At 43.8% G+C, this 27,780-nt stretch overlaps 2 protein-coding genes across 4 annotated transcripts in view; both read right to left on the reverse strand.

Moving 5' to 3' along the window:
* Nucleotides 1-1,263: 1,263 nt before the first annotated feature.
* On the reverse strand, nucleotides 1,264-21,734 carry LOC125135703 (glutathione S-transferase A4). 2 transcript variants are annotated; one of them, XM_047796071.1, is made up of 8 exons: nucleotides 21,644-21,729; nucleotides 21,113-21,123; nucleotides 20,572-20,676; nucleotides 10,907-10,958; nucleotides 9,320-9,452; nucleotides 7,485-7,626; nucleotides 5,799-5,930; nucleotides 1,264-1,867 (listed from the first exon to the last, which is right to left on the reverse strand). In XM_047796071.1, exons 3-8 carry the CDS (start codon nucleotides 20,659-20,661, stop codon nucleotides 1,745-1,747), a joined length of 672 nt encoding a protein of 223 aa, XP_047652027.1. In that variant the 5' UTR covers nucleotides 20,662-20,676; nucleotides 21,113-21,123; nucleotides 21,644-21,729; the 3' UTR covers nucleotides 1,264-1,744. The 2 variants fall into 2 exon arrangements, with proteins under 2 accessions (XP_047652027.1, XP_047652026.1); XM_047796070.1 differs by lacking the exon at nucleotides 21,113-21,123 and having other exon boundaries at nucleotides 21,644-21,734.
* Nucleotides 21,735-24,720: 2,986 nt separating this feature from the next.
* Nucleotides 24,721-27,780, reverse strand: part of CILK1 (ciliogenesis associated kinase 1) — a 64,480-nt gene continuing 61,420 nt past the window's right edge. For both annotated transcript variants that reach the window (XM_047797232.1, XM_047797231.1), the window contains one exon: nucleotides 24,721-27,652. In XM_047797232.1, coding sequence (XP_047653188.1) covers nucleotides 27,498-27,652 — 155 coding nt within the window. In that variant the 3' untranslated portion in view covers nucleotides 24,721-27,497. The remainder of the gene's footprint in view (nucleotides 27,653-27,780) is intronic.

The following is a 27,780-nucleotide window of genomic DNA, read 5'->3' on the forward strand; positions in this document are numbered from 1 at the left end:
GTCCTCCTGGCAAGCACGTGTGACAATGGAGCACTGTCACCAGGCAGGCCCACCCACACCCAAGTCCAATCATTGCTGTGGCTCAGAGCCTCTACCCTGTTATATAAGTTGTTACCCGGCTGGCCCAGGGCCCCCAGCAAACAGGGCCACTCCTACCCAGCTTGACATTCCAAGGGTTTAGAGATCATCTTCCTGAAGCAAGGCCAGACCTGTCTTTGGGAAAGGACTCTTTTATTACCCCCACCATCCCACTTTCTTCTTTTTGTTCCTTTGTTCCCAGAAAGCTGGTGGAGGCACCATCCTGGGCTACCACTGCTCCTCAGGCCAGGCCGGTACTGCATCTGCCACCCTGCCTGGGCTCCCCCAGCAGCTCTAAGTACTGGGGTGACGACAGAGCGCTCCTGTTGCGGAAACATGAAGACAAAGGACGATCTTCATGTCTTCATGTTGGATTTTCCTCTAATAAAACTCCAAGGTGCCTGCAGTGCTGCCAATAGGCATTAAGGGACACTTGGGACACTTGACAACTGTTTTGTTTTTCACGTCTGGGCAAAAATCCCTCTGGCAGTAAGGAATGAGTGTGACCTATGAGATCTGAATCAAACACTTGTCTTTTTTAAGTTTTTTTTTTTTTTTTTTTGCCGCACCTGTGGCATATGGACATTCTCAGGTCAGAGATCAAATCCAAGCCGCAACTTCGACCAACACCATAGCTGCAGCAATGCCAGATCTTTAACCCGATGCACCACAGCAGGAACTCCCTTTTACAGTTTTTAAACGTCTAAATATCAGATACTCCCAAAGCAGCAATTCTTCCTTTTCTACAATTACTTCTGCCATTGACACATCTCTCTCACTTACTGTGTGGTTGAGTTTTTTTCTAAAGCAGGGTCTCTGTTCCAGGGTTCTGCCTCCTGGCACATAACAGGCGCTCAAGTAATATTTGAGATGTAAATCCACACATGTTTTAAAGCTGTATTGATAAGCCAGACATACTTTTAGTTCTGAAATGCAAAAAACTGCCTCTATATAACCCTTTGGGCAGAAAGAGGATAAAAGCTATATATCAACTTCTATTTTCTTCTACTTGTGTCAAATGCAACTTCCAGGATATACAAATGATATGGATGTTTGCCTATGGGGAGCAGAACTGAAAAGAATACTTCCAACCAGACAGCCTTTTATACTTTTCCAATTTTTGAACCATGTGAATGTATTAAATATTCCAAGCAATTTAACTTAAACACTCTAGCAGCAAGGCAGTGATTTGTAAATCCTTTATTTTGGCAAACATCAACTGCGTTCATCACAACCATGGGTCTATTACAGCTCAGAGGAGAGAGTTACTCACATGTAGTGGATTCTGTTGTTATTAGACGCTAAAAACAGGAAGAGACTGGAGGGGGTTGAGAACAGGATAAGGAGAGGAGAAAAGAGGCTCAGGGGACAGCTCGAGGTCCTGCCCATCCTTGCTACCAGGAAATGAGTTGACAGAGTAGATCTAACTTTTAAACACCAGCCTCTCCAAAAGGGTTTTCAGAAGAGGTCCTGTAACACTCACGGGACAGAAAAGAGAGTCAGTGTTTCTAGAAGAGATCTATCTCCTTGACATGAAAGACCAACTGAGGAACAAGATACACAGTACCACGACAGAGCTGGATCACGGCAGCCTGGCTTCAGTTAAGACACTACTGTGGACACAGCGATCTCTGTGCACGGCGTTCGCTCACGGCCGCAGGCAGGTCTACGGCATAAAGATGTTATACACGGTCCTCACGTAGATGTCATCCGGGGGAGGCTTCTTCTTGCTGCCAGGTTCAAGGAATTTCTTAATTGTAGGGATATTACTTATTTTCACTGTGAACTCCTGAAAAGGGAGAACACAAAAGTTCAAGGCAAAGAGCAAAGGCATTTGTTTGGAAGAAAATACGGTGGTGCAAGACGGGCCATCCAAATGTGCCCAAGAAAAATGTGCCACAGGGATCCACACAGAACTGTGATCCAGCACCTGCTCAGGGCAGATTTCTTGGGATGATTACTTTCAATCACTGCCAATAATGGCTGGAATCTAGACCAGGCTTTATGCAAACATCCAGATGCGAACTCTTTTCAGAGATAGCAAAATAAAAAAGGATCCTTGGAATGGGATTATACTTTCTTTTTTTCTTTTGGCTTTTGTCCTTTTAAGGCCACACCCATGGCATATGGAGGTTCCCAGACTAGGGGTCTAATCAGAGCTGTAGCTGCCGGCCTACACCACAGCCACAGAAATGCCAGATCTGAGCCACGTCTGCAACCTACACCACAGCTCACAGCAACGCCGGATCCTTAACCCACTGAGCGAGGCCAGGGATCGAACCCACAACCGCATGGTTCCTAGTCGGATTCGTTTCTGCTGTGCCACGACGGGAATTCCAGATTATACTTTCTTGAAGAGAAAAAGGGAAGGATGAAAAAGGCATGGCAAGTACCTCAAATGTACTGATCTTAGATAAAAATGCCTTAGATAAAATTATTTAAATCAAAGTGTTTTACAAATTCATCAGACGGTACAAGTTACATTTCAAGATGCAGCTTCCTTGGACATTTTCACTCCTATTAACAAATGAATTGGAGTTCCCGTTGTGGTGCAGTGGTTAACAAATCCGACTAAGAACCATGAGGTTTCGGGTTCGATCCCTGGCCTTGCTCAGTGGGTTAAAGATCTGGCATTGTCGTGAGCTGTGGTGTAGGTTGCAGTCGCGGCTCAGATCCCGCGTTGCTGTGGCTCTGGTGTAGGCCAGCAGCTGTAGTTCCAATTTGACCCCTAACCTGGGAACCTCCATATGCCGCAGAAGTGGCCCAAGAAACGGCAAAAAGACAAAAAAATAAAAAAGTTAAAAAAAAAGAATCGGCCAGTTGCATTGTTTGTAGCTGAGTGCTCAGAAATCAGATAGCAGATATTCATGTAAACTGCAATGGAAGAAAAAAATCCTTTTTCTGTTCATAGAGTTAAATCTTACCAACGTTCAGTAATTAAGAAGAAACGTCCATTCAATCTGGTAAAAGTTTTGAACTACATGAAAAGATGTATAGCCATCATATATAAGTATGCTAATAGAACCTTTCTTTTCTTTCTCTTTCTTTTTCTTTTTTTTTTTTTTTTTGTCTTCTTAGGGCCCCACCTGCGGTATATGGAGGTTCCAGGCTAGGGGTCAAATAGGAGCTACAGCTGCCAACCTACACCACAGCCACAGCAACGTGGGATCCGAGCCGCCTCTGTGACCTACACCACAGCTCATAGCAACGCCGGATCCTTAACCCACTGAGCAAGGCCAGGGATCCGACCCGAAACCTCATGGTTCCTAGTCGATTCATTTCCACTGCGCCACAACAGGAACTCCTAATAAAATCTTTCAAAGTAAAAGGTCATTTATTTTCAAAGCTACTATTTATTGAATGTCTATTATGTAAAACACACAGCCTTAAGCTTGCACACAAATACACATAAACATTCATACATGTCACTAACATTAACAAAAATTCCAATACGCATGTCAATAAAAATTCTATGTAAATATACCAATTTTCTTTTTTTATTACTAATTCGAACTGTTGTGTTATTATATTTGTAAGACTGGTGTTATTATCAATATTTAGAAATTTATTCCAAAGGATTTATCAATTCAAGATTTATCTGGGGTTCACACTTGACATGTATAGTAAAACTTTTGTGATCTTTTGCAAATTGTTTCTCCTTTAACCAGTACAGGAATGACCCTTTAACTCAATCAGATCCGATGTTACATTCCAAAGTCCTTTAATATTGATGGCTTGATCTGATCAGATTTTAAATAGGGTTTAAAATCAAGTTGCTAGCATCATGGACGGAAAATACCAACAGGTCCTGGGGGTATTTCAGGGATCTATTGGTATGAAAGTCAAGCTGTAAAATGTTCATCTCTGTGTCTGCAGGAAGAAAGGAACAAAGAGCTAAATATAATAGCTATTTGCCTTGTTGAAGATTTCTATTCTCGTTTTGTGAGTGTGTGTATTTAACTGGTGGCTGCTGTCCTCATTTATGTCAAAATGATGTTCACCAGACTTGAAAAAAATTATTTTTTTTTAAAGTGTTGTTCTTTAGAAATTTAGTATGTGTCTCTCTTGGCTTTTGATATGTCAATTTGGTCTATATAGAGGATTGGCAGCCTTTTTCAATAAAGGACCAGTTAGTAAATATCTTAGGCTTTGCAGGCCATATGGTCTCTATTAGAACAACTCGACTCTGCTGTGGTAGCACAAAAGCAGCCCTAGACAACGCATTAATGAATGGGTGTGGCTTTGTGCCAATGAAACCTATATGTGGACACTAAAATTCGAAGTTCCTATAACTTCATGTGGCAAGAAGTATTCCATTCTTTTGATATTTTTTCAACCATATAAAAGTGTAAAAACTGGGAGTTCCTGTAGTGGCTCAGTGACAACAAACCCAACTAGCATCCATGAGAACTCGGGTTCAATCGCTGGTGCTGCTCAGTGGGTTAAGGGTTCTGGCATTACCGTGAGCTGTGGTGTAGGTTGCAGATGCGGCTTGGATCTGGTGCTGCTGTGGCTGTGGTGTAGGCTGGCGGCTACAGCTCTGATTCGACCCCTAACCTGGGAACTTCCATATGCCATGGGCGCTGCCCTAAAAAGACCAAAAAAAAAAAAAAAAGGCAAAAGCCATTCTTTGTACAAGAGCTGTCTGTATAAAGACAGGTGGCAAGTCTGATTTGGCCCCAGAGGCAGTAGTTTGCCAAACCATTCATGTGGAAGAAAGCCTATTGGAGATAAAAGGCTAAGATTCTATGCAAAGTAGAGGCATCCACTAATGATGCCAGCTCAGCTGCTGACTTCTCATCCTGGGCCTCTATTTCCCATATGTATACTGAAGGCATTGTGTGAGATTAGTGTGGGGTTTTTGTTTTTGTTTTTGTTTTTTGTCATTTTACAGCACATGGAGGTTCCCAGGCTAGAGGATGAATTGGAGCTGCAGCTGCCAGCCTACACCACAGCCACAGCAATGAGGGATCCGAGCTGCGTCTGTGACCTACACCACAGCTCAGGGCAATGGCGGATTCCCAACCCACTAAGCAAGGCCAGGGATCAAACCCACATCCTCATGAATACTAGTTGGGTTTATTACTGCTTAGCCACAATGGGAACTCTGGATGGGATTAATTTTTAAAGCCCTTTTCTGCTTAAAAATTCTATGATCCCTCCTGCCAGAGAAATACCAAGGAATAAACCGAGTCACACACTGATGTGGAATTTGGGGAAGGAGAATGGTGAGAACTTTTGGGGGTTTGCAGGGCCTCTTAGCTCTCAGAACTCAGGCTCCAACATTTCCAATCTGAGACCTTATTTCTGAGAATGGGAGCCATATGCTGATGACAAGGCTGTTTCTGATGGTGCCTCTCAGGCCCTCCCACCACACACACAGCACCAGCAGGTGGGGAAGGCCTGGTCCCAACAACCACCTCTCCAGTGGATCCTTCTCACCAAACCCTGCGTGGAATTTGTTCCAAGAGTGCAGTCAAGCAACAAAACTAAGGGATCACTTCTTAGATATTTCAGCTCTAAGGGTTTGCAGACGAGAAAACCAATTTTAAGTTTTTATCTTCATTTCATTTTACTAACTGGAACCTAAAAGAACTACACACACACACCCACACACCCACACACCCACACACACACACACACAGAGGCAACCAATCAATAGACATTGGAGGAAGGCCTAAGAGTTCCAGGCCAATCTTCTAAAATGTTGTTTTATTTACCTGGAGGTGAGGAAAGGCAGACAGGATATTAGGAATTTTCTCTTCAAGAGCCAAAATGGTCTGGAGCAGAATTATGTCTGCAAGGCTCAGCTGATTACCGACAAGAAATCTTTGTCCATGACCCCGTAAAACCTGCAGGGCACAAAGGTTTTGCATCGGTTACAATACTCAATACAGAGAAACTGATGAAGCTATGGAATCAACACAGCATCTGAGAAGGGCTGAGACTACCGCCTTGTTCTTATATAAAAACATCAACTAAGAGGAAGTTCCCTATAGGAGAGAGAGAGACAGAAAGGTGCGAAACAGAAGCATCCCTAAATATCTGCTTTACATCAGGACGAGACTCTGAAAAGGGGTAGGAAATATTAATTCTGGATCTAGCATCCAGTACTTTAAAAGGATACACCCATTCCATAAATGCGTCTATTCAAAATTAGCCCTGATGCATTCTGGAGGTGGGAGAAGTGATGTAAGACACCCTGTCCAAGGAGTCTACTCTCATCTGCCAGTTCTGTGTTTCTCCCAGCGTCATAAACTAGACATGACAGTAAAAAATCAGCCTTCCTTTCTCATCTTCTAAGTTAGAGAAAATTAAAAAGATGACAGTTCATCCTGATTCCCCTTTAGAGAGTAATATAGACGCGCAGAGATTCATAGGAATAGAATTGGGAAGAGGCAAGGAACAGGGGAGGTGGCCTTTGAAGATGCCTACGAGTGTGTGTGGCAGGGGGAGGGAGAGAGGGAGAGAGAACAGGGATTCTATATATGACTGCAAATCAAACAGAGTCCCTGGAGCCAGAGTGGGAGAGGATGAAGAGTTCTGAGTTGCAGTCAGAGGTCAGAGTTCCAGTCCCAGCTCCATGTCACCCAGGCTTTCTGTGATTCTGTTTCATTATGTGCAAGAGAAGGCAACAATGTTTAGCGCACATGTTAGCAGAGCCCTGATACAGGCTGGGACACAGGGCCATAGAAACTAGCACTGCCCCTTCTCCAAGGCACCTGTTCCTCCTTCGTCACAGCCCATTCCTGCATTATCATATTTTACATTCACAAAGTGCCTGTGGGCAAAAGATTATGAAGCTAAGGACAGAAAAACTCAGAAAATACCTCCCCTTTTTCTCACACCTATTTCCATGTAGATGGCCACAGGAAGTCTGCCATATTTTTACATTCTCTTTTTTTGTTGTTCAAAGTATTTAAAACAATTCCTCTCAGTTGAGGAAAACAGAGGAGTGTGAAGTTCAGAAAAAGAGATAACAGTAGTAATAAGACAAGAAAAATAATACAACAGAAAACCAAAAGAGCAAAGGGAAGAGAAATAAAACAGCAATGGCTCTTCTCTTCATATCAAATATCAAGTAGGATGCCACATACACAAATGACTCTGGAAGGAAAGAATGAATGAAGTGGGTGGCTTCTGCCCTTCTGTAGCCTACACGGGGTGGCACCTGGTGAATGTAAGACATGATAATGCATACATGGGTGAGCCCAAATTTTCCCCAGAAAACACAGAAGACTTGAGAAGAGGCTGGGAGGCTCCAAGACACACTAGCTCTGTCAGCTCTGTCAACTCTCAGGGGTCAAGGAGGTTGGTCCAATAGGGCTCAGCTTTTACTCTGCCTGAGCAGAAAGGGGCATTCATGGCCTGGTGATGCTGTATTCACAGGCTTCCTTGCCTCCTACCTTTTCGAACACAGGAAAGTATCTAATGATAGCCTTCTGGGCCATGTTAACCACTTCCTTTTGCTGATCATCTGGTTTGAGGAAAGGATGCATGATAATCAGTTCAAGAAGGTCCAGTGTCCCCTCCACATACATGTCAATCCTTCAAAACACAAGAAAGCGTTTTCTCAGTCACCCTGCTCTTGGAACTCATTGGCTTCCACAGCTAAGTATCCAGAGTGCTTTTCTCTTAAGGCTCTGGAACTTAGGACCAAGAAGCATTAGTCTACACCTGTCCCTTAAGATGCGAAGTCAGGAGTTCCCGTCGTGGCTCAGTGGTTAACGAATCTGACTGAGAACCATGAGGTTTTGGGTTCGATCCCTGCCCTTGCTCAGCAGGTTAAGGATCCGGCGTTGCCATGAGCTGTGGTGTAGGATGCAGACGCGGCTCAAATCCAGTGTTGCTGTGGCTCTGGCATAGGCCTATGACTACAGCTCCGATTCGACCCCTAGCCTCGGGAGCAGCCCTAGAAATGGCAAAAAAAAAAAAAAAAAAAAAGACAAAAAAGACGCAAAGTCAGTTCTAGTTGTAATTCAGAAAAATCCCTCCTAAAAATGTCACAAATCTCAAAGCACAAGGGTCACAAAGGTTCTCTCTCTGTGACCCCTACTCTCCACCCTCATTCTGGCACCCACACTTGATGTAGGTGGCACTTCATATTAATAAAAATAATGGGTATCACTTGTAGAGTGCTTGGTGTGTACCACGCACAGGCTAAACACTGTATATGCAATATCTCATTGAATCCTACAGCATGATGAGGAATGTGCTATTATTATCCCCATCCCACAGGAAACTCAGCAGGACACTGGGGTGTAACATTCTGCTCAGGGTCATGGTCCAGGAGGTGCAAGAACCAGTGCACAGTACCCCAGGCCTTGAGTGTCACAGCTGCTTCCCATTCCTGATAGTGATATTTGCAAAGACAGATTAAAAGAAAAAGCAAAGCATTTAAAGATGTTGAGGAGTTCCCACTGTGGCACAACGGGATAAGCAGCATCTCTGCAATGCCAGGACACAGGTTCAATCGCCAGCCTGGCACAGTGGGTTAAAAGTTCTGGCACTGCCACAGCTGCAGCATGGGTCACAACTGTGGTTCGGATGTGACCTCTAGCCAGGGAACTCCATGTGCCACATGGTGGCTAAAAATGAAAAAGAAAAGAAAACAAAAGAAAAGAAAATCTATTTTTAAAAAAACCTTATAGGAGTTCCTGTCGTGGCTCAGTGGTTAACGAATCTGACTAGGAACCATGAAGTTGCAGGTTCGATCCCTGGCCTTGCTCAGTGGGTTGAGGATCCGGCGTTGCCGTGAGCTGTGGTGTAGGTTGCAGACACTGCTCGGATCCCGCGTTGCTGAGGCACTGGTGTAGGCCGGTGGCTGCAGCTCCGATTTGACCCCTAGCCTGGGAACCTCCATATGCTGGTGGGAGCGGCCCAAGAAATGGCAAAAAGACCAAAAAAAAAAAAAAAAACCCTTATAAATCAACTCTATTTCAATAAAACTAAAAAAATAAAAAACAATAAAAAAATAAAAACAATAAATAAAGATGTTGAAGCCTGCCTGCATCACACCCCAGACTCAGGCTCCAATATCTGAATTCAATTCTTTTCTATCGTTTTACTTGAACTCTCTGTACTGATTTTCCACTTGGTCTTGATGGTCTTTCTGGGGGTTTGTTCCCTGTTTGCACTAAAGATACAGGACATAAAGTGAACAGGTGTGCTGTAAAGGACATGTAATCAGCTAAGCATTGGTAAGCGGACAAGCAAGAACAGGTGAGAGAGGCCACAGTACAGGGTTCTCTCCTTGAGGTCTTTGCCGAAGAGATGGTGCTTGTCTGCTATATAGTGGAGGATGCTTCGGGTCTGCACCAGCTTCATCCCGTCAATCTCAACCATGGGCACTTGCTGGAACAGCAGGTGGTTCCCTGGAATGGAAGCTCAGAGTTAGAAGTGATGGCTTCCCTGCCCCTCCCCCAACTCCTAAAAAACGCCCGCAGAGTGAAAAGGGACAGTGGGGTCACAGCCTTGGGAAACAGTATAAAGCTCCCTCAACTTCATTCGGGGCAGATTTAGCCATAAAACAAACCTGCAAATGAGCACTGACCTAAACCTGCTTTGTTTTGTTTTTGTTTTTTGTCTGTGCCTGAGGCATGTAAAATTTCCTGGGCCCGGGATCGAACCTGCGCCACAGCAATGACAACACCAGATCCTTAATCCCTGAGCCATGAGGGAACTCCTAGATCTTCCCTTTTGATTTTCACCCCGGGAAAAATAGCTTCAGCGGCAGTGGGTGGGGGAAAGGTGGTGAAGACATTCTCAAGAGAGCTGCGCTGGCCAGTGCAGTAGCCAATAGGGTGTTGCTAAAACTGAACTTAAATTAATCACGCTTTTGAAAAATGTAACACTTCCTTCGTCATCCTGGACACATTCAAGTGTTGAATTGTCACAAATGGCTGCTGGCTCCTGTGCTGGTCAGTGGAGAACAGCACAGTCCCATCCCTGTAGGATGCTCTATGGCTGCACTGCTTGGACAATCTGATAATGAAACCTAAGCCACGAACTGATACTCACTTGCTGCAGACCATCTACTACCAAGTTTGCTGTCCCTGGTCAAATAATAACCCATTACTTTCTTCAAGAAGCCTGTCTCAAACAGTTCCCCCCACCAAAGCCCGGCGAAGGACGCAAACACAGGATATAAACCAGCTTTGGGGATGGGGGATCAAGGACGGGGGTATGTGCAGGTCAAGCGGAGATGCGTACTCAGCACATACCTAGTGACGCCCAGCAGTGTCCCACATGACAGGTGCCACTACAGCCCTGTAGAGCTGGCCCTTCTCCAGCGAGCCCTAACTTGGGCCCCAGAACTCCACTCATGGCCAGGAGGAAGGCTGCTTATGGGAGCCTGGGCATGGATGGAGGGTGTGACCAGGAGTTAAAGGGGGTCTTTCACTGATGTCATGTCTGTTTGCTTCAGAAAGCAGCCCGGTGTAAACAGGGACTTGGACCTGCATACTTCAAGCAGGCACTGATGCCTCAGATAATCTGAAGGCGAGGAAGATGAGGAAGGAGGGGATGAGGGAGCGGAAGAAAGGGGGAGATGAGGTAGAGGAGGGCGGGCGGAGAAGGATGGAGAAGGGCTGCCCACTTGGGGAGAGGGAGGAACTGCTTCCTCCTTTTAGCTGGCTTTTCCAAAACGGCTGAATAACTGAGTACCTTCCTGGCCAATTCAGCTACTGTTCCCTCTTGCATGCCCAGTTTCAGGATACTGTTCCTGATGTTTAGAATTGAGCAGCATCTTTGCCCTTCCACATAAATATTGGTTCTTAAAAAAAAAAAAAAATCAGCATTACCAATAGTAATGCATTTTTATACTCACCATCCTGCAACTTCTGCAACTGTTCTTTTGTTTCTAAAAATTCTTCATCAAACTAAATTTAAAAAGACCCCCCCCAAAAAAAGGGGAAATATCATTACAGGTTCCGGATCAAAAATACCAAGTTAAACTGCGTCAAAAACAGAGAGAAAGAACCCACTCAGTATTCACATCTTGGTTTCTAAGTATCAAGGGGCTTGGAGTTCCTGTCATGGCTTAGCAGTAACGAACTCGATTAGTATCCATGAGGATGCGGGTTCGATCCCTGGCCTTGTTCAGTGGGTTAAGGAGCCTTTGTTGCCGTGAGCTGTGGTATTAGCTGAAGATGAGGCTCAGGATCCCACGTTGCTGTGGCTGTAGTGTAGGCCAGTAGCTGCAGCTCCGATTCAACCCCTAGCCAGGGAATTTCCATATGCTGTGGGTGCAGCCCTAAAAAAGAAAAAAAAGAAAATAAGTAAATAAATGTCCCTGGGCTCCCTGGAGAGAAGCGTGGCTCCATTATGTCAGAAAGTGAGGACACATTCAACAGTTGAGGGACATGTCAAAGGCACACAGGACCTCAGAGGGAAAGAGGACAGCACTTTGTCCTACTCCGTGATGGTAAAATTGACCATATAAACAAAATCTCAGACTATAGGTCTTCAGATTGATGGTAACTTAAAAGAACTTTTCAAACTTAAAACTGACAAGTAAGCAATGCACTACTAAGGACAAAAGGTAACAGGATTTTTCTCATCCAGTTAATCAATCAACAGGAAGGACTTCATAACACAAAATGTTGGCAAAACCCTAGCCCATCACATTTTGCTAGAAGGATGTATATTATTTTATGTTTTAGGAAATGACATGCTCAGGATTTACTTGATAAAAACAATAAATATCTTGATACTACTGTTAATAATTGATAGCTGGCTATGACTAAATTATGATTAAATTTCAATCAAAATTAAGTAAATTAAACTAAAAAAAAAAAAAGGCACACAAGACCTTTTTTGGGTGCCCAGAGAGATTTCCTAGCCACATTTGGACAACTGAAGCATCAAAGTGAGTGATGTCACTTACAGATTCGAACACACACCAACCAAAAAAAAAAAAAAAAAATCCTTGTGTCCACAAATGACAACACGCACACACACAAAAGGAGAAGGAACACATTTTTTTTTTACAGAATTAGCACTAATTAGTGTAGAATTATTGCTAATTAATGATAAAATTAGAAAATCAATTTTCACCCTGCAACATAGTAACTGATTCTAATAAAGGTTATAATGGACACTGAAATCACTGGGTCATGAGGCACAGAACAGACACACCATCTCAAAGCGTCACCCCACAAGTTACTTAATCATGACGAGGAAAAATATCTCTGCAGATTTGGAGATCTCACTGTCCACCTAACCCACTGGCCAAATTCAGCTCCCCATCAGGGTCACCTGGAATTACCCAGTGCTCCTGTGGAGGATACAGTGATGCTGCCAAAACAGTGCCCCAACCAACTTATTAATTTATTTATTTAATTTATTTATTTTGCTTTTCAAGGCTGCACCCGTGGCATATGGAGGTTTCCTGGCTACAGATCGAATCGGAGCTACCGCTACTGGCCTGCACCACAGCCACAGCAACGCCAGATCCGAGCCGCATCTGCGACCTACACCACAGGTCACGGCAGCAAAGGACCCTTAACCCATGGAGCAGGGCCAGGGATTGAACCCGCAACCTCGTAGTTCCTAGTTGAATTTGTTTCTGCCACGCCACAATGGGAACTCCCCCAAACCAGTTTAACTTGGACTGAACTACAAGGTGAGAGTGGGGCCTGTCCAGAACTCAGGCCACTCTGTAACATAAATGGCTTGGAGTCTACCTGATCTACTGAACTTCTGTTTTGTTTTTAAGCTCCTCCAGAATGCTCAAGGTTTGGAAATCGGTTTGGGGGACTGTTTGCCTCTGCTGTTCCTACTCTGTGGTCCTCACCCCTTGTCTGGCTCCCGTTTCCTAGACATCCAGCCACTTCCCCATCGAAAGCCTGAGCTCTGCTCTCAAGGGAAAATCTTTATTTAAAAGGGATTTGACCTTAGCCAGTAGCCCAACTCTGATAATTCTGTCATTTGGTCTCCACGTCACATAACTGACTCTTTATTTTTGCTAGCTGAAATTCATGCAAGAGATTCAACTCCTCCTGCACACATTTGCTGTTAAGTGAAGAGTATGGAAGAAAAGAACAAAATGTAGGTTCTGTTTCAGATGAAAAGAGTCTAGAGACATAAGCACCAAATACCTGAATCTTGATTAGATCAGGGTGAGACAGGAGGTAGATGGGGCCCTGGGCTGAGAACAGCTGGGACTTGTCAGGCCAGGTAAACTGGCCCTTGCTTCTCTTTGTCACTTCAAGGAAAAAGTTGGGGGAGCTGAGATCGGCTGGAGTAGAGAGACAGGATTGTTAGGATGGCAGGAAGAAGGAGGCAGAGCCTGGACCAATGAGATCGCAGGCGGAGTTTGCTGACCAGCAGAGTGGTCGGGAGCTCTGAGCAAGTGAAATTCGGGCTTCCCGGCTGCAGGGGAGTTTTGTTTTGTTTTTTGTATAAACAGGGGTCCTTTGGTTGAGCCATGTAGTCTGTGGCCTTGGGGCTATCTTTGTCTCTGGGGACTCATCCGTTACATGGGCCTGTTCCGTAAGGAGTCTGTCCTTTTAGGCCTTGTTTCATTTTCTAAGAAAGATAACCACTCCAATCACTCCTGGGGTCAAGGAGAACTCCCCATGACTCATGCACAGTGAGACTCCTAGCGGTCAGAAAGGGAGGGGGCACCAGGCCATAATAACAAGTCCTGACACCATCCCAGCATGCTTTGCTCTGGAATCCATCTTCGTCAAAAGATGCACATGCATATTGGGGAGGGTCCTATGTCCAGTCGGGTGTGAGAATTAAAACAGGATAATTGACTAAAGGTAAACAGAGCCCCGGAAGAACTGTCCTACATAAGTGATTTAAATCACCTCTCTGACATGCTCCTTACGCAGGTGGATGCCAGCATCTGCACTCCTCTTTACAGTGTGTAGTCTTTGCTTCTGACTTAAACTACTTCTCTGTGTGCTCTCCCGCATGTTGTACTGTGACTCTAACGATAAACTTTATACCTGTTTTCACAGTCTTTGCCTCCTTGAAACATTCTTGCTTTCAACAGGGGGCAAGAGTCAGGGCAATTGTTTCTAGCCTCTAGTTAGTCCACAGGATTTCATCCAGGCTGCCCAGGTTCAGTTCCTGAGCACAAAATTAAGATTTTGCTCCAAGCCATCACTCACTGCTGTCTCTCTGAGACCAGGGAGAGGGGGCAGTTATACCTGCTAAATAAACAAGTTACACAGACACTTGGGGAATAAGAGGGGACTTCTGAATATGGATTGTGTATGAGATGTTAAAATCTTCTTAGTTGTGACAATGATTTTGTAGTTATTAGAACAATTATTCTTTCCTAGCATGAAGATACATGCTAATGGCTGCAACTTACCTTCAAATGGTTGAGGACAGAAAAAGTGAGAAGGAAGGAAACAGAAGTAGCAAAATGTTAAGTGGTGAATTTAGTTGGAAGGTGTCCATTGTACTATGACACCTGTGCTGTAGGTTTTCAACTTTTCAAACTGAAAGGTTGGAGGGAAAAGAAACAGTGAAAAGTGACACTGATGCTCTTCCCATCCTCACTGAGTCCTCGGACGGTTCCCTACCCGCGACTGCCCCTGCGCTGCGCCCCTTCATCCCCCCGCAGGAGCAGAGCTGACAGCGTGTGGATGGATCGGACCGGTCTTGTTCTCTCCGCCTCAACTAGCGGACCTGGGGTGGGGATGGAGGTGAGGAGGTGCAAGGTCCTCATGTGTGTGTGTGTGTGTGTGTGTGTGGAGGGGGGCCCTCAGTGTCCTTCCAGGCACTCCACCTGGGGCCCGCCCCACAGCAAACTCAGAGCAAGAATGTCCTGGGCATTTGTCCAAATGCCCAGCTGATCAGGTGTGATGCCACATGTGCTCTCTCCACACTACTGTTCTCAAGCTCTTAGAACCACAATCATGTATAAAGCACATGGGAAAGTGTTCGAGTGTGTGTGTGTGTCTATCAGACTCCAGGCCCACTCCTCAGAGATTCACATCCAGTAACTGGGAGAAACCATTAGTGTATATTAAAAAAAAAAAAGTCCTTCCAAGTGACATGGATGGACCTAATTATTATGCTACTAAGTCAGAGAGAGAAAGACAAATATTATATGATATCACTTACATGTGGAATCTAAAAATGATACAAATGAACTTCTTGACTGAACAGAAACAGACTCAAAGAAAACAAACTCACAGTTATCAAAGGGGAGAAGGGATAAATTAGGAGCTGGGGATTAATAGATACACACTACTATATATAAAAACGATAAATAAGATCCTACTATATAGCATATGGGGAACTATATTCAATATCTTGTAATAACCTATAATGGAAAAGAATCTGAAAAAATGCACATATAACTGAATCATTTTGTTGTACACCTGAAATATTGTAAATCAATTATACTTCAATTAAAAAAATTTTTTTTGTCCTTCCAAACAGCTGTGATTCTTGTTTTTGACTTCTGGAAACATGTAGCAAAATGCATCCTCTCACTAGAGAAACTTGGGTGAACTTTATAAAAATTGTTGGTTGGTAAGAAGAAACTGGCATCAGGATGGGAGATGAGAGGGTAAAGAGAGAGAAAAGGAAAGTCACCAGGCAGAGACTGGAGGATCTGGCAACTGTCAGGGTACTGCTCCAGCCTGTAAGGACAGACAGCATTTCTATCCACGCAGTCAGCCATCTCTGCTCCCAACCAGGGTGCAGTTGCTACTGGGATCCTCCGGAGAAGTGCCCTTGACCACCCCACACCCTCCCTCTTCACACCCTCCCTTCTTCTAAGTGAACTGCGCAGAAGTCCTGAATAAGGAGTCTGTGGTCTTCATGTCTCCTCTTTTACACTGCTTACCTCCCTCTTTACAAGGAGAATCTGATTGGGTTTTGGGGCGGGGGGGTTTCTTCCAGCAAACGGAGCCCCAAGCAGCTGAGAAACCGCATCCACCACAGAGCAAGGTCTGAGGACTAAAACCCAGGGTGAGACAGGTGATGCTGACTCCCTGAAATAGGCCAGGTTGCCCCTCAGCAGGTGTGAGTTACCTGGTTCCTGGGATGCATGTGCCTTACACACTGGGCTCTACCCAACACTGTGACCCTAGGAATCATGAACTTACCCCACGGCTGTCACCCTGGCTGTCCAGATTGTTTCAGATCCCAACGAACATGAATGTAGCTGAAAATGTCTTTTGGCAAAGTTCTCCCCTCTCACCCCCACCCCACCGCCCCAAAATTGCTTCTAGAAACCCTGTGGTCTGCCCTCGTGAGGCCCCTGAGGGATGACAGCCCAGCTCCTTCCACTGTGGGCAGAAGAGTGGGCTCAAGGAATGAGGAATGGAATTACATTTTGTTAGGAGAAAAGAAAGTGTGTCTTGTAGCTTTTTGTTTTGGATGGAAAAATAAGGGACAGAATAATATGGATACAGAAAGTGATGGAAGGTTTGTGGGAAGTGGACACTGAGAAGAGATGTTGTGCATGGTCAGAACAAAGTTTAAAATCAATTTAATTGAGGTCATTAATTTTTTTTTGGGGGGGGGTCTTTTTGCCTTTTCTAGGGCCACTCTCGTGGCATATGGAGATTCCCAGGCTAGGAGTCTAATCGGAGCTGTAGCTGCCGGCCTACGCCAGAGCCACAGCAACCTGTGACCCAAGCCGAGTCTGCGACCTACACCACAGCTTACGGCAACACCGGATTCCCAACCCACTGAGTAAGGCCAGGGATCCAACCTGCAGCCTCATGGTTTCTAGTCAGATTCATTAACCACTGAGCCACGACGGGAACTCCAAGGTCATTAATTTTATTTTATTTATTTATTTATTTTTGGCTTTTTAGGGCCGTGCTCAAAGTATATGGAAGTTCCCAGGCTACAGGTCGAATCAGAGCTACAGCTGCTGGCCTATGCCACAGCCACAGCACAGCCAACTCAGGATCTGAGCCTCGTCTGTAACCTACACCACAGCTCATGGCAACACTGGTTCCCCCACCCACTGAGCAAGGCCAGGGATCGAACCTGCATCCTCATGGATACTAGTTGGATTTGTTTCCGCTGTGCCACAACAGGAACACCCATAGTAAATTAATTTTAAAAGTAAACTAGTACAAAACTTAAATTGGTTTCTCTTTCTCCTAAGAGAACAAAGTTTTCTAAAATGCGACTTTTGACAACAGATTATGCGAAGTTCTTTGCTTTTAAGTGATCTACATTTGCTTTTGAGATAACACAGAGAGCAAGGGACAGTGCTACTTCATAGTCGTCCTGGCTGGAATCTTCACTGACTTCACTTTCCTTTCAAATCTCTTCTCCTTCCCCTTATAGCTCCCTTAATAATTCTCCTCTTAATATTACTCCTTGGCTCTTGTCTAATACACCTTTTAATCAAATTCATACAAAACACAGTCCAGTCCGTGGTCAACCAAACTAAGGGGAATTGCTCCTCCTTCAACAATACCGATATCAAACCAGACCCCTTGGCTAACCCCAATTTTCCTTATTTTTCTGTCCCCTTAGTAGGAAGGACGTCATGTCCAGCCACTATGCCATCCCAGATACATCGCCCCCGTCTAGCAAGAAGTAGTTACAGAAGAGAGAATTGTTGACCCTATCCCATGTAAGAAAAGCTGGAATGATAGGTTCCTAGGGGGACAGCGGATGTGACTGTTCCAGTTGAGCTACGCGGGACAAGGGCATATGGAAGGCTGCTTGTGAAGCTTGATTGATTGACTGAGGATCGACTCCTCTGCCTGCTTATATCAATCTCCGCCCTGGGAAGGGCGGTTACAACACTTATCCAGACCTGAGATGCGGAGAGGAGACACATACTCCTTTGCCACACCCCTGCCCCACACATTGGTCCCACCACCAGCCCTTTATCAGCAGAATGCCGCTTCGCAATTGTCACCGATGCCATCCTGAGCTCAGCCCATCCGTTTCAGATGCCTTAATAAATATCTCTTGCTGTTTGCTGACTTGGCCTTGTGCGTTCCTCCCTCCACAAACCTAACTGTGATGATCAAGGCTCCACAGACCCTTGCTGAAAGGGTAGTGGGGGAAACTTCATACCGCATGGATCACGCTGATGTCACGGGAACACACTGGTCAAGCCCAGCAACGCTGAAAACCAGACAGGCAGACATCATGCACCCCCGATGTCACACAAGAGAAATGTGTTCAGAGCATCACCTCTGCCACAGTCTGGCAGGGAAAAGAATTCAAGATGGAAAGAAAGAAAGGAGGCTGGATTTGATCAGATTTCTGCATCTGCAATAGTTTACGAGAAACACAGAGAATAGAGGAACATGTTAACTGTGAGTAAATCTGCCAAATCCAGAATGAGGGACAGTCTACATGGCAGTTTCTTCTACAAATGGCACTAGAATCAGATGTAGACACTTAGCATCCAGATCTTGACTGCTAAAACCATTTTCTAACAAAAGGGACCAGGGCTCCCTGGAGAAATACTTGAGCCAGAGTAAGGAAAATACGAGATGAGTCCAGAGCATCTTGAAGTGTTAGAAAGTAAGCAAATACTGAAGGAGAAAAAATAAAAAGGTAAAAAGAGGACGGGGCTACATGGAAAGAACACAGGCGCCAATCTGAAAGAGTCCCATGGTCAAAGCTGGGCCAATTTGAGCAAGAAAATGAAGTATTCCTGGATTCTAATCCAAGGGATGAAATAAATACAACTTCAGTTCACACTGATATAAAGAAATGAGTGAATAAATACATGGGGGGGGGGAAGACAAATCTTCCTCACATAAAAATTCTAAATGCAGAGACTCTCCCCTTCAGGAAGTAGAGTTTAATTCTCATCCTTGGTAGTGTGGGCTGAATTTAATGATTCACTTCCAGAGAATAGAGGGAAAATTAGTCACTTTACAATGAAGGGACCTGGCAGACACCATCTTAACCAAGTGACCGAGGTTCCCCGCACCAGTGATAACTCACGTTAGCATCCTGTAACCCCTCAAGCGATGCAACTGGAAGGACACCTCACCTCCATGTCCTCTCCCCCGAGACCCAAAACCTGGTCTAATCATGAGAAAAACATCACCCTGTGGAGGACTCCACAAACAGCCTGATCAATACTGAACACCAATTTTCAGGACTGTCAAGGTGGTAAAACAAAGGAAAGACTATGAAACTGCTGCAGGCTGAAGAAAGCTAAGGAAGCATGATGACAAAATACAATGTTGAATCCTGGAACAGTAAAAAGACATTAGTGGAAAAATGAATTTGATGTGAATAAAGTCTGTGGGGTAGTTAACCTGCAAATGTTTATTTCCTAGTTTCGACATGGTTAAGAAAGATGTTATTATTGTTAGAGGAAACTGGGTGACAGTTATACGGGTGTATTGTTTTCTCTTTATTACTTTTCTATTCACCTAAAATTATTACTGAATTTGAAGTTTTTGGTTTTTTTAATGCAGAGGAAATGTTACAGAGTGTTAGAATATTGAAACAAAGGTTTTCAAATGCACTGTGTGGATCTGATTTAGATCTAGACTGAAACAAGGCCTGTTTGAAACAATCAGACTGAGTATTAGAAGATAATATGGAGTTGTTGTTAATTGTGTTGGGTGTCATCATGGTTGTGGTTATGTTTTAAAATGCTCATCATTTAGAGATCAAAGCTGGAGTCTCACAGATGAAGTATATGATGTTTGGATTTTACTTTAAAACACTCCCAACAAAGCAAGTGGAGGAGCGGAAACAGATGAAACAAGATGAGCATAAAGCTGGTGGCTGTTGAAGCTGGGTGACGGGTACAAGAAACTCCTGGTAATGTTCTCTCTACCTGTGTGTATCTGAAAGTTTCCATAAATAAGGAGCTACAGGAACAGAATAAAAACAAGATCCAAAACACTGTGGGCCAAAGCATAAAAGTATGCAGACAAGACAGGAAGGCTGTCAGTTTGAAGCCACAGAAGCACACAGGAAATTAAGATTTTTTTTTTTGGTCTTTTTGCCATTTCTTTGGCTGCTCCGGCGGCATATGGAGGTTCCCAGGGTAGGGGTTGAATCGGAGCCGTAGCCACCGGCCTACGCCAGAGCTACGCCAGCAATGTGGGATCTAAGTAAGCTGCGTCTGCGACCTACACCACAGCTCATGGCAACACCGGATCCTTAACCCGCTGAGCGGGGCCAGGGATAGAACCCGAAACCTCATGGTTCTCGGTCAGATTCGTTAACCACTGAGCCACAATGGGAACTCTTCACTCAGATATTCTATATTCACAAAATTCTGGGTATAATTGGCAAATTGCAGCTTCATTCCTTTTCTCCGCATTAATAAATATTTATTGGTGGTAGATCAGAAGCCTATGATTAAGAAAAAGCTAGAAGTAAAATAGAATTCCATCAACTTCATTCTTAATAGAGAAATCCTTTTATGGAAGGGCTCTTCCGATTCGTTGAACCATGTCTGTAATATTAGAGGGAGAAGACAGGGCTCCCCATGGACATTTCCCTCGAAAGTCCCAACGTTGTAGGACAAATTTGTGCAGAAACAGCAATTGGTAGGGAAGGTACCTCGACTCCTGCGGCAGCTAAAACCCATCTCACGGATTCCATCCGGCCTCGTCCATTGGGATAGTGGAGCTTGGGCTTCGTAGCCATCATGGCTTTTCAGCTTTTCTGAAAAACAAACCCAGCAGCTCCTCGCAAAAGAACTGCCTCAATTTCGTGTCCTCATCCCAGTCCTCAGACGCTAAATGAATATTCAAGATTTGGGCACAAGAAATTGTTTTTTTGGATTTCTGTGGTTTGGAAGGGAGGGGATTTTATTTATGTCCCCCCCCACCACCACCACTGCGTTTTCCCTCACTCAACAATAACATACCACCATTTTAAAACCTTAAATAAGCCCACACACTTGGCTTTCATATCATTTCTATTTATGATTTCACACTCTGGATGGTGGGAAGCTGAGGCCAGTTGCTGGAAAGACATCTGTACTAGCAACATGGGACTTCGCAGATTAGGAACATCATATACTTTGACCTTGAAAATCTGAGATTTCACAAATTCGGCCTGGACAGGCCAGACCCGAGGCCGCGGAGAAGAAACATACCCATGGAACAGCTGCAAGAATTCGCGTCCACACGCATTCAGATTTGAGCCTCACAGCAACAGGGAGGTGGATGGACCAAGGATTACTATTGTTTGCAAGGCCTGCGTCTGCGGGCAAAGCGGCCCTAGGTCGCGCAAGCCCCGCCTGCTCCTGGCGAGGACACGAGCCCCCAGCCCCCGCTGCGACCAAACCACCGCTCGGCCGCGGAGCCAGGCCCCAGCACTTCGCGTGGCTGTTCAGCCCGCGTGGCCTGGCTCGGGGACCATCCGAGCCTGCCTCCCCTTACAGGGCTGCGAACTCCACAGAGCGTGTTAAAAATCATTCCACATCGAGCCGAGCAAGACCCCCACCCCGGCCCGGGGGCCCCACCGGCCCGGATGGTGCGGGGGCGCAAAGGACCTAGGAGAGAAAGACGAGAGAAGGATGGGTGCAGGGTACTTAGGGTATGGAGGGAGAGTCAGAGGCTCAGAGCCAGGAGAAAAACAGTTAAGAGGGGAAAGGGCAGGTGGGGGCGGCAAGAGGAAGACAGACCTGGGTCCACTCCGAGCGCCCGGAACCGCACAAAACGCCCCCGCTAGCTGTCTGCAGCAGGGGAACCCGCGGGCTGCCGGAGATGCTCGAGGTGGGCGAGGCTCCGGAGGATTTCGCCAATAGAGACGGCAGTATTTAGCATGCTCCACCCATTCTGCAAGGCATGCTGGATAATACAAAAGTAACCCCAATTCAAGTCATTTAAACCCAAATTTTAGCGATCTGAGGGATTAATTGACCTTTTAAATGTTAGTTAGATTTTAGTTTGAAAGGTATGTTAGCGATTTAGTGCAATAAGTAACTCGGCCTATGCATAAAGACACAAATTTCCTCAGGTTTATATACCGCGTGCCCTTTCTCAGGGCCTCGGATGTGAGGGCGATCTGGCTGCGACATCTGTCACCCCATTGATCGCCAGGGTTGATTCGGCTGATCTGGCTGGCTAGGCGGGTGTCCCCTTCCTCCCTCACCGCTCCATGTGCGTCCCTCCCGAAGCTGCGCGCTCGGTCGAAGAGGACGACCATCCCCGATAGAGGAGGACCGTTCTTCGGTCAAGGGTATACGAGTAGCTGCGCTCCCCTGCTAGAACCTCCAAACAAGCTCTCAAGGTCCATTTGTAGGAGAACGTAGGGTAGTCAAGCTTCCAAGACTCCAGACACATCCAAATGAGGCGCTGCATGTGGCAGTCTGCCTTTCTTTTACTTATTCTTTTTACATTATTCTTTTCTTTGTACAAAAGCAGGTATCTTTCAGAGGTGTGGCTAAATTTTCAAAAGGCATTAAGCACACGTATTAAACGTAGAACTTAATTTCTCTCATTTTGTGTGTGTATTGTTTTCTCCTTCCCCTCCTTTATTCCTTGACACGGTGAATATTGAGATGTTTCTTCATTTTGCATGCGAGCCAGAAAAGTCACTTTCGAATACAAATAATAATATATATTCAATTTCGTCTTCCTCATTCTGACCTAACACAGTTTAACATGGAGAGGGAGCCATATCTAAACCTGCTCAAGGTGATCATTCCTTACTAATTTTTTCCACTCTCATTGAACTAAGTAGAACAAACATTATTATTCACCTTTGCTGATAAGCCAAACATTTATCTCTATTTCCTTATTTCTAGTTGTTTGAGCCATATCATATTGCTATTTTACTATTTTTTCCCTAATGTACAGAATCGCTCACTTCATATGTCCAGAATAATAAATTAGGGATCACATCCTAGCAATCTTGTTTACCTGAAAGAAAACCTAAAGGAGTGTCATAAGACTCTGTCTTTACACAGGCTTGTGGAGATATAAAAAGTCCTGTTATAATAATTCTGCCATTCTATGGCAGGTATCCTAATGTCATCGTGTTCCTTGGAAGCCTTGAAATCATTCTATTCTTGGAGACTCTCAGTTGCTCTCAACCTGGGACAGTCCCACTCAAGACATCTTTCTATCTACCTGATATATATGTTCAGAGGCCCTGGGCACTTGTCTCGGCCTTTGACCCTTCTCCCACCCACTCAGTAGTAAACCGAATCGCCTGGACAAAAATCAAGACCTTTAGATCACAGTTTAAGAGGTGCTTTTATAAGTAAATACTCCGGGAAGATGGAAGCAACAGCCTCAGCTAGGATTGAATGTATTGGACCCTATTCGAACAGCAGGTTTTGGTGGCTGAGAGCTTGACTCTGTGGGGCATCTGATCAGATGGTAGTGGGGGAACATATGCCAAAATCTTAGGCAAAGGGAATAATTATATAGTCGGGGGTGGGGGCGGTGAAGGTGTTCTAACCAGAAAGGGCAAATCTACAGATTCACTAACAAAGATTCATCGGTAAATCATGTTCCTCAAAATTCTTTCAAGGAGTCTAAGAATGTTTGGGAAATCAGTTTCCTGTGGAATCTTGAATAGAATTCATGAAGTTATGAGCTTCTTTGGAAGCATTGTTTTGTACATGTGTTTACTATGAAAGCTAGAAAAATACAAGTGAGATATTAATCATAATGACATCAAAAAGAAATTGTTTTCATCTGCTTTTTTAAAAACATTTTTTATGTTAATTTTTTTTATTACCTATTTTGCTTAAAGCTAATTTTAAAAGGCCTCTGCATTGCAAGATAACCCTTCCTACTGCTTGTCTACGTATATGCTTCCAATTTCCCGGCAGTAACACTATATTGAGCGTTAAGAAGTTTTAAATCATCCAAATTCCAAATTAGGACATACCAATGTTATCATTTGATAGAACGTAAAAACAAAAACAGATCAACACATCAATTTTTCTTAAACTGTAACTTTATTTGGAGCAGAATCTTCCTTATGTAATATTTTTAAACACCTTAGGGCAAACTTTTCAAAAAAGGAACATTTTAAGTCAGAGGGGACTTAAGTGATTTTCTGTCCTATCTTCTCATCATTATGACTATTTGCTTTATAAATAAAATATTAGCTACTCCTTTGTGATCAAATCAGAACTAAATTGTCATCAGTACTGCAATATCTGAGATCAGAAGACTGTTCAGGTCATTTTAAATTCACATTAGCACAGTGTCCAGAAGAAACCGATAATACAGATTAATGTGGTATTTGCCCCCAGTTTGTCTTCTATTGGTTTCCATAATAAGGTCCTCACAATAAATTATATAAAATACAGTACTTTGGTTGGAAATTGTAAAAATAATTCCAAAAGTTAACCACATATATTAAACAAACAAGTTGCTACAGTATGCTTTAAATGATATAAAATAATTAGTATGTCAAACATTTTCTTACAAACATATTGCTTTGGGTCAGACACTGAGCTAAAACCATACAGCCTGCATTCTTTTTCTCTCCTAAATGGCACAAAACAATGGCTCGATGCCACTGCATGATAAAAAATGGTGCCCGTGAACTCCGAAAGTACCGTAATTTGTACAAAATAATTCTTGTTTTATATATTGTTTTGATTATATTCAATTTTTGATGACTCCAGCTGACATAGTATCAGTTTATTAGACACACGTAGTCCTCTAGGTTAGAGTTCTGTCTAAAAAATTGCTTGAAAATCAGTTTTCTTCCTTTTTCAATCACACACAAGCTGGGTGAGGGCATAGTAATTAATGGCAGTTTATTGTAAAATGAACAATCACACCAAGAGTAGCTTTTATGCCCATTCAACTTTCTCTAAAGTTCACACATGTACTCCTTGGCATATCATTGTCACTGAACCTTTGGGAGCTGTACCATTTTCTGACACCCCTGGAAGTTTTCCAACCGGAAATGAGGTACAGTTGTGAATAGATACAATTAAATCATCATTCCTCTTGGCGTCTGGCAGTATATTTTATAATTCTATAGTAATTAAGATATATGCAACAGGCAGCATTCCATTTTCACTTAACAAAAAAATGGTGATTATTGGGAGTTCCCTTGTGGTGCAGTGGGTTAAGGATCCGGCATTGTCACTGCAGTGGCTCAGGTCTCTGCTGTGGCTCAGGTTTGATTCCTGGCCCAGGAACTTCCACATGCCCAGGCAGGCACAGACAAAAAAAAAAAAAAAAAAAGTGATTATTCCCCTTTATAGTTAAGTAAACAGTTTGAATGCCCAATTTATCCTTTACCCATCTCAAGGCTTGGGGGGAGAGGAGGGAAGATTTTATAGGAGTTTTGCTAGTTCTTTAGAACTGACATCTTGGGAGAGTTTTCTCAGGGGCAGGTCAGCTCCTTGACTTTCAAATGAATAAACGTGTTTGACTTCCCAAGGGAAGCTGTTTGCTAATAAACAAAGGAAGAGGAAGAAAACTGAAATATTTTCTGAATTTGGGGCCTACAAAAGTATTAGAAAAACAATTTTATCATGTGTAATAACTAGGTAACTAGGTTTTTCAATTTTAATAAAGTTTAATGACCTTAACATAAGCTAGAGTGCCAAGAATATGGTATTCACAATCCATCTGCTTCTCTAGGAGGTATTTACAATTTAAAACTGGCTTTCCAGCAAGCTGGGTAAGGTTTCAGATTAACTTACTTTTTATACATAATACAGAAAAGGGAAATAAATATATAACCGCTGAGAAGAGGACTCATCTCCAAAAACATAATTTCTGTTGCTTGAGATAATGAGTTGAGAATATAATACAGAAATGAATTCAGCTTCAAGTTGTGCTTACATATACATATTTATTTCCTGAAGCTTTGCTGCCAGTTTGTTAACAGAAAAGTATCATCTCTCAATCCACATCCACCATGTGCTTTTCTCATGCCCCCAGGGATCATGGTCCTTGGTCAAGTACATTTTTGAGGCAGACTCTCCAAAGCACAAATTACTCTCTGATTTTAGTCTAGGGCCCTTTGGGAACCACAGTGATTTGTTCCAGCTGCAAGGCATCATTAATACATCAGAGCGAACGTTTACCAACTTATTGGGTGGAACATATCAAAGGGCCAATACTCATTTTAACGTATCCTTTGCACCTACAAAAATGACGATTTCCTGAGCTCAACTTGCTGTGTCCTGGACCCAAACAAGAATGGCTTGAGCCCTGGGAGAAGGGGAGGCAACACACTGGAGATGACGTCACAATTCACTGGCGGTGACCCTCCCTTTCAGGCAATCATGCTTGGAGGCGAGTGTGCCCAAAAGAGGTGGAAGAGAGTGAGTGGACTTTTGGTCTTTTTTCTGTTGCCAAACTAGCTTTGTCTTTTTCAAAATTGCTGTAAACATTCCTCTCCATGGAACAGCCTCTGCCCAACAAAGAGAGTTCTCATTGTTGAAAGAAACTACCCAAGGGTTAAGAGTTTGAATGTGGCACGCGATGGGCACTGACATTGTGGTAACCGGAGCTTCCCAGACCAGTGGGACCTCTGCATCAGTCTTTCCTGCTCCCCAAACTGCCCTGAAAAATTGGTTACAGAACAGAAGGTTATTCATCTTCTGTCCCTAGTCAGGTCCAGAGAACTGTGCTAAATGCAAAATTCTAGGGGTTCTGATAATAAAAAATCTGCTGCTCCTTTGAGACTGAGCTTTTGGATCATGCATCCTGGCAGGGATGTATGTTTAAACAAGTATGTTCACCTTTATGTGGAGAACACTTTGGCTTGAAAAGCTTCCCTTTTGTGTGTACTTGTAAAATTTGACTTCAAAAATGGAAGAAAATAGAATGTGATGGCATAGCATAGTTTCAGCCAGATATTGCCACCACCAGAAAGGATGTAAAAATTTCAAAAGCTATTTACTTAGAGTTCTTTCATCTGGGCATTAAAAAGAAAACAAAGTGAATTATGTAACTGTACTTAGAGAACAGCACAGTGTATCAAAAAGTCAAACCAACAACTTGATACTGAGAACAGCAGATGATCAGTTTTCTAGGGCTGATGTCAATCCAGAAAAGCCAGAAGTACCAAATATGCCACATTAAATTTTAACCACTTTGCAAATATCTATACACATTGGGGGAAAAAACCCTTTATCACGTAGCCTTAAATTGCACCCCTGTTGCAATACTGCATCAATATTATTACATTTTTAAAAATCTGTATAAAATATTATCTGGAACCCCAAAGGAAAATCAATGACTCTTTAAAAAGTCCATTACAAAGTTGACTGTATAAAATGCTAAAACATAATAATCCATATATACAAAATGCCGCTGTTTAAGAAAATAAGGGGACCCAGTTTTAGAATAAAATAACTTTGTACAAAAAAGGTATTGCATTCAAATCAATATTAAAAAAAAAAAACTTTAAAAAAGAATATTGAAATGTCTCAGTTCGGAAGAATAAAGTGTTTCCTTTTTCCCATCTGAAAGTCTCTGGCAGGTAGAACGCCAGCGGGCCAAGGGACAGGGTCCTGCTGTCCCTTACAAAGGGCTTTGTGACAGTCATCGCCGAGACGCGTACTTGGAAACCCAGTCCGTGCGGCCATGCACAGGCTGGGCGGCCGGAGGCCGAGGCAGCAACCCGGGAGTGCTTCTAGGCTGGGTGTGGAAAAAAGGTCGCCCAGGATGAGGTCGCACAGCCTTCAGGGAAGAATAACCTGCAAGGAAGGAGAAAGGTGGGTCTGACTGATAGGGGACCTTTGCAAAGTACAGAGAAGAGCATCTTGGTGACAAAGATACCAGGAAAGGAGAGTGCAAGAGGAGCTGCCTCCTCTAAGTCCTCCTG

Source organism: Phacochoerus africanus, chromosome 9 (genome assembly GCF_016906955.1).
Source record: "Phacochoerus africanus isolate WHEZ1 chromosome 9, ROS_Pafr_v1, whole genome shotgun sequence".
In the NCBI taxonomy this organism is placed as follows: domain Eukaryota; kingdom Metazoa; phylum Chordata; class Mammalia; order Artiodactyla; family Suidae; genus Phacochoerus; species Phacochoerus africanus.

What these genes read in the sequence shown, in the direction of transcription:
- LOC125135703 (XM_047796070.1), bottom strand. Translation starts at nt 20,661, where the DNA reads ATGATGGCTACGAAGCCCAAGCTCCACTATCCCAATGGACGAGGCCGG. An exon ending in GACCTCAAGGAGAGAACCCT is followed by an intron (nt 7,627 to 9,319) that starts GTACTGTGGCCT and finishes TGTGTTTTGAAG; the next exon opens with GATTGACATGTATGTGGAGG. An exon ending in ACTTTCCTGTGTTCGAAAAG is followed by an intron (nt 5,931 to 7,484) that starts GTAGGAGGCAAG and finishes TGTGCCCTGCAG; the next exon opens with GTTTTACGGGGTCATGGACA.